Below are 7,529 nucleotides of genomic sequence, written 5' to 3'. Positions count from 1 at the left end.
GTTATAATTCAATTTTTACAAATAGAATATTAAAATAAAATTAGAAAAAAATATATATTTCATTTCTTTTATTTATTATCATTTCGAATTTGTAATAATTCTATTACAGTTACAGTAATTATATTAATACATTAATATAGTAATATATAGTATTAATATAGTAATATATATTATATACTAATATAGATAGTATTTAGAATTTAGAATATTCTATCCATTAAGATTTAGTATGTATAAATCTATTTATAAAAGATTGGATTATCAGGATAAATTTAACCATATATTTATATCCTTAAATTAATTGAATTTATATACGATAAAGAATTCTCAATTTATATACAAAATGAATTCTAAAAAGTAATTATCAATTCGATATCTCTATCGAATATATATATATTGGGGCAAAACACTAAAATAAGCTAAGGGGAAGAAATTTTTACGTAAATCTGTCAAACCAAAATCTGGTTCATGAATCAACCAATGCATGTTTATATGTAGTTCGAATCAACTAGATTCGAACTTGATCTACACATAATTCGAATCATCTTGCTTCGAATTATACACAAAACTCACACACACTGACACACACTAATTCGAATAAACCTGATTCGAATTACACACATACAATAATTCGAATCAGGTTGATTCGAATTACACCCTCATTTATTAAAAAATTAATAATTTAAAATTAAAAAATATATATTTTATTTCATATATTAAAAAAAGCTAACAAAATATTTAATTACGAGATTTCTTTAAAATATTAATGAGTTATCAATTCGAATTCCATACAATACTCTTTTGTCCATTTATAGCTCATGAATATTTTTTAATAACTTTTTTTAAATTATATGGTGAGATATTACATGATTCGAATTACGCATGGGGAAGTTCAATCACTCTGATTCGAATTATATGGTGAGCAATTCGAATTCTATACAATACTCTTCTGCCCATTCTTGATAGCTCATAAATATTTTTTAATAAATTTATTTTAACTATACCACAAAAAAATTATTTTATTCACTACAGGACGCACGGAGATTAGCGGCGGTTTAATTGTCGAATTGCGGCGGTTTTAAACCGCCGCTAAACAGATTGTCAGCGAAATAGGAACCGCAAGGCATAAGGGCGCGGCAATTATACTTTGCGGCGGTTTCCAGCAACCGCTGGCATAACCGCAGCAAATCATGAATTTTGCGGCGATTGGTTTTCCGGCGGTTTATGACCGCCGCTATATCATCCGCCAAATTTAAAACGGTCATTTATTCGCGGCGGTTTAAAACCGCCGCTATAAAACCGCCGCTAGTTGCTATATTGCTTTTTAGAGATGTTATTCGCGGCGCTTGAAAACCGCAGCTAGTCTGAATAATTTTATTTAATAATTTACTTTGCTTGATTTTACAAACCTGGATAATTTTTTTTATATATTTGAATTTATCTAAACAATGTTATCATTATTTAATTTTTTTAAACTTTTTATTTATATTTTATTAATTTTTTCTTTCATCCTTTTTATTTAAATATTATTAAACCTTTTTTTATATCTAAAATTCTGCACTATGGAAATATAGCTCATGAATATTTAACTGCGAAGCAAATTAACATATATATTTTAATAATGTCAATAGAGTATTTTAATAGTCACCCAAAAAGGTAAAGTTCTTGGCTAATAATTAATGCTGCATACTTAACATAAACCAAACATATACTGAAAGACAGAGTATCACATAAAGCCTAATCTCTATTTTCTGCCATGTCCGTCCAAACAAATCATCCGTGCAGCGATGTCCGGAGGCAGCTCCCCACAATGCTGTTGGACCAGATAACTCAGCACACTCTCTATTGCCTGCCTCTTCGTTTTCTCAGCTGCTAATTCATCCTCCATTGCTTTTCGCTTCAATTCTGCCATTGTCACCTCCGCCTGTAGTTCACACAGCATCCTTTGGGTCTCTTCTACTTGAGCTCTATCCATAGGCGACTGCGAATTCGGACGGAAGAGTTGACTTGGTGTTGGCCCGTGTCCTATCCCACGCACTCTACCCAGGTGCTCTTTACCGAGAGCTTGGGTAAGGGAATCATTTTGTGACAATAATCTTGTAGATTCATCCAGATGCTCAATCTCATGTATTTTTTCCTGCCAGCATAAATAAAATTACACAATCTCACTAGGCTAATAGCATTCTCAAGACATTCTAATAACTAAATCCAATAGGATACAGCATAAATGATTAACTGTACTTACACCAATCTTCCGAGCTTCTTCATGTATATAACTTCCATCAGATCTTTTGTGCTTTAGGATAAATATTTCTCCTCTACCAACTTTCCTCCCTTGCTTTTCTGACTGTGACAATACAAACTATGCCATGAATATTACTTCTTTAGAGTTTTCCAATAATTCTATGTTGTTTTACTATATAAATAAATCAACACTAAATGCCAGTTATACTTGACTACAAATTTATATTACCTATTCTTCTCTTGCCCTAGCCAAGCTTTTAGAACCGCCAGTGTGCGTGTAAAGTTGCTTCTTTCGATTCAGCCTGTTTTGCTTGCACTTCGCCTATTAAAAATCAACAATATGCTGCTGTTCACTAAAGTAATAAATATAACTATGTAGCATATATGTATCCTACGTTGCAATAGACTCAAAATCAGGAGGCAATAAGGTTGGACTAATGAAATGTGGTGTACATCAATCTCATCATCATGGAAGTTTATATTATGATTTTAGCCAAACATTCTTACTGGACCGTGACATGTGCTGAGTATATATGTTTATATTAAATTTAATTACACATGTATATTAAATAACAGGGTTCAAATTCAAATCAATTGTAATAAAAATTATTTTTATATATCAGATCATATCAAAAAATGATCAAAATTGCATGTTCAGACTTGAAAGGATTTCATTATTTAAATAATTACATATATTAGATCAGATTTTGGATCAATAGTTATTAGAATTGAACCGCTTAAATCACTCAATCAGATTGAATATGTGTGTTACAGATTGAATTGGCCTGATCATAACTAGATTAATGGGGTACCTTTGTTCCAGGATCATTACGATAGTCAATGAACCACCTCCAGTGCTCTCTAGGAATTCCCTCCGGGCGCTTCTCAAGATTCTGCTCAAGTGTCCATAATGGTTTGTAATGCGAGTTATACAGCCTCCCCCTTGTGTCCTTCCATGACTTTCCCATTTGCTGTAAAAGTGTTTTCTTGATTATTCCACTGCTATCCTGAAAGTGGAACATCTCCTGCGACGACAATGTTCAGCTATAAGTAGTTGCAAGTTCTAAGGTTAGATATTATTAAACAACGCCGAAAGTCATTACCTTTATGCAATCATCATAAACTCTATCTTTGCCCCGGACCTTTGCCCAACTCTTTTCACAGATAGGAAATTTGCTGTAATCAGAACCCAGTGCTCCTAGAATGCCACTCAACAGGCCAGCTCCATCTCCGACTGCTTGCAGTTCTTCATTGAACCTCAGTATGATCTTGCTACCATTAAGAGACCGCTCCATAGCCTCTCTCACACTCATTTTAGCTGGCTTGACAATTCCTTCAGAATCTATAAAAAAAATTAAAAAAATGGTATTTACGTGTTCAACGTGCCCAACATGTAAGCCATACATACACATATCATTAGCTAAGCAATTAAAAAGTTTAATGGTTCAACACCGATTACCAATGAGATCAACATTCCAAAACTCAGTGGTCTTTCGTCCTTTGCGCTTTTCAGCATCAGAATTCTCTAGAATCCTTTCAATTTGTTCCTCAGACGAATCTACCTCTTGCGCCTCCCGGTCAATGTCTTCATTGCACGGTTCCGTCACTTGTGAACCGCTAGCGGCATGTGTTCCAGGTCTTGGTTCGCTCCTGGGTGGACGAAAGGGTTGCAGAATAGCCCCACTGGAGACACCGCCATTACTGGGGGGTGGAGGGATGAGCCAGTCATCGTCATCAGATGGTGGAGACACAGGAGGTGCAGCTGTAGGCTGCTGACGCGGTGGCGACACTCTTGCGTTTTTCTTGAAACGAGCTTTCTTGGGCATCTTAAAATCCTAATGTAAACACATGTAGCATACCAACATAAATTTTTATCTCATTTTAAAATTATCTACCTCAACAGGCTGGTAAAGGAACCATCGCGTCTTAGGCTAATAGCATTACGCCCAATAGATATACCCGTATATATACGTACATATATTAATTACATTAATATAATCTCTTTTTCCAAATGATCCAGCCATTGCATAAATAAATTACTAGTTTTCTTAATTCTATTGGGACAATGAAACCCAGTACACATAGCATAAATAAATTACTAGTTTTCTTAATTCTCGAATTGTATAAGCCAGGTCCAGTACATTAGATTATTAATTACAATTATTAATATTCCTATTTATTACAGGTGTACTCATTACAAATATTTTTAACTAAGAAGAGCTTCCTTTATAAAAAAAAAAAAAGAGAAGGAGGGGGGAACAGAAGTTAGAGTGTAAAAATACAAAAAACAAAAAATATAAATAACAGAAAAAATTGAACAAAAAAATACTGCACTATCGTCTTCCTGAAACGTCATTAGCTAGTCTAAACAATTTAAACTAGTTAGTATTAACTTCCAGCCATTGTTTCCCATCTTCCATATTGCCTTTTCATATTGCGGTATCCTTATTTATTAGATGTTCAGGAATACACCCTTGCTAATTAAACTTCTCTATTACGAAATATAAGTTAATATATAGTAAGTTAACTTCACGGCATAGTTGGAAAATCATATATCTATCCTCAACACAACTCACACTGCTTGATTATAAATAACTAAAACTAAATATAAACCACTAAGCTAGCTGAATGTTACACAGTGTAACTTATTAACAGCATAAGAAGTTTCGTTGGATAAGAATAATCACCAGCCAAGATAAACATAAATACATGTACAATCAAAGAATATTGCCAAGAATCAGACTTTAGGAGAGTTGATGATTGACATGACGCAATCACACATTGCTAGGATTTCTATTCATTCCCAATAAGCAAACCAAGCTATAGTACAACATAGAAAGTGGAAATCCTAGAGCCAATTTATTATCAGATGAATCAGGAAGTATGAGACAGGGGAAGAAAATGATGTAATTTTCTAGTAATAATGTACCTGCGTCCTCTTTCGTGCACTCACGCAGGAGGGATTCCAAGTGTTCTCTTCGGTCCTCAACAGAAGCTTTGAATCGTTCTTCAACAGTCTTGACCTTTTTATACCAAATGCAGAATTAGATACCTTGTTAAACATGACAAGTTGGCATAATATATTACTTGAGTTCTTTGCAAAGATAACAGTCCTACACATATCAAACTTTAGAACTGAAACTTTATCTTCACTTCATTTGGTGAGCTTCTCCATTTACCAATCTCAGTTTATATTGTGATTAACTTTTGTTATGTTAACACTAAACAGAATTCTTGCTTCCTGAATCTTGATTTGCGATAACGTATTAACCAGCCAGTGTTTCTTATTGGTCTAATCTTTACCATTCCATTAAATATGCAGCTGCTGCTCATCCAGCCATGCCAGTCTCGACGTTCATGCAATCTGACACGGCCAGTGTTAACCACCACCACCATGAGACAAACTCTTATATGACCAAGTCAATCATTAGAATGAATAAAAAAATAAATACACATTAATGGCATTCGACCAACATCTTAATTAAATTGACAGCAACTTATACATCTGATCTTCACTATCACCCCATGATTTAATTCTCTATTAAATAATTACTCATTCTTTGATCACACCATAATGTTGAAGGTTTAGGTGACACGTATTATAATAAATCATGTGAGGTTTTCTAATTAAAAGAAATAAGGAAGGGAAATTCTATAGAAACAGAACAATATATTGAAGTGGCGGAAAGAGAGTAAAATCACCTTAGAAATTATACAAAATCATAATATTGTACTGCATGTATGATTCACTTTTAGATTGCAAATTAAATGGGGGTTGGTTCTATGTTTGTTAATGCACGAGTTTGGAATTGGAAGACATATAAAAATGGTTGGAATAGAAGTTCACTTTCTTGAGTTTGTAGTTTCAAATATGCAAGAGAACAAGACACTGCATAAGATAATAGACAATGTGATTCTAAGAGTAGTTGCAACCGTGACAATGTTATTAGTGATTCTCTGAATGAACACGCAATACATACATCAAGTAGGCTGATTTGATGTCACAACCAATTATAGGAAAGAACCTTCTCAACTTATTAATTACTCTTGCTTTTCTTCACTTAAAATTTTCTGTTTTAATGCTTGATACTCTATGAAGTTTTGAACTAGATTTATAAATGGCCATTTTGTCAAATTGTTAATTTCAATGGCTAAACACTTTTACTGAGCAAAATACATTATACATTAACCAGGACATAATTATGAATTAACAAGATTATCTATAATTATATGAACTTTACTGCGCTTGTACAAAAATAAAAAACAAAAAAGCAATAATAACAAGATTATTTTATGCTATAACCTCTCATCTACTGCATCAATTCTGCTGAACCCATTAGTCTTCTTAACCTTATGCAGTTTCATTATTTGAAATTCTATGGCACCAATGAACAGGTTTTTTATTGAATGCTAATTTGTGTAAAGTTCTTAATTAGTCCCACTAAATGAGCTTCGAATCGATAGAGTATATACTCAAATTCAAACCAGTCTGTTATTTCATTGATATTTGATAAATATTTTGGACTATAATTGTAGATATAATTGATAGAAATTATCTGCTTCTAGTTTTAGGGCTCATACAACCTCATTAACATTAACAATTCATATGCGAGACAGAGCTAACAAGCAAAGAACAAACTAGAACCTTACAAGAAAAGAGGGGTTTTCTACATACCAGAATTGTAAACCACGATGTTGGTTGACGATGGATCCACCGGCAACGAGAAGCAAGATTCAGCCTGTAGTTGTGTTCTTTGTTTGAACGGCAGCAAGGATGGGCGCGGGGAGATGTGTTTCGTGCCTCTGCCCCTTATGTGTTCGCCCGATGAAGAGCTGAGCTGCGGATCTGATTCCGGACAGGGTCGACGGCAGGAGGTAGAGGGCTGGATGGACATGCACGAGACTCCACGGTCATAGATTGGGCCACGGTAGATTAGGGAAGAGTTTCGCGCGCTCTGCTTTCTCCTTTGGCGGGTTTCTAAGATACTTGATTTTGGGTATTATGAGGCGCGGTTGGGTTAGAAAATCGGTAGAGAGTTTGGGGTTAGCGGCGGGCTTGGTGGGTTCGACGCAAAAGCAGAAGGAATTGGCGTCGGAAGGCTAATTTGGAGATGAATCGCAGCAATCCACCCTTAGTTGCTGCGTCTTGTGAAACCGCAGGAAATTCGGCGCAGGGAACCACCGCGTGTGTTGTAGTGATTCTATGCAAAATAATTTAAAAAATTGATTAAAAAATGTTAGGAGTACTATAAAAATTTGTAATGTTCTAATGACTTAGGTAAATA

General features: G+C 34.4%; 1 protein-coding gene across 1 annotated transcript; it reads right to left on the bottom strand.

Moving 5' to 3' along the window:
• Positions 1–2,473: 2,473 nt before the first annotated feature.
• LOC107646472 (uncharacterized) lies at positions 2,474–5,555 on the bottom strand. Its single transcript, XM_016350654.3, has 6 exons — positions 5,548–5,555; positions 5,174–5,267; positions 3,704–4,079; positions 3,348–3,586; positions 3,057–3,269; positions 2,474–2,566 (listed from the first exon to the last, which is right to left on the bottom strand). The coding sequence occupies exons 1-6, from the start codon at positions 5,553–5,555 to the stop codon at positions 2,474–2,476; spliced, it is 1,023 nt and encodes a 340-aa protein (XP_016206140.2).
• Positions 5,556–7,529: the final 1,974 nt, after the last annotated feature.

This window comes from Arachis ipaensis, chromosome B6, assembly GCF_059453495.1.
Source record: "Arachis ipaensis isolate K30076 ecotype BB chromosome B6, ASM5945349v1, whole genome shotgun sequence".
Classification (NCBI taxonomy): Eukaryota; Viridiplantae; Streptophyta; class Magnoliopsida; order Fabales; family Fabaceae; genus Arachis; species Arachis ipaensis.
This window is presented reverse-complemented; position numbering and strand designations above follow the sequence as displayed.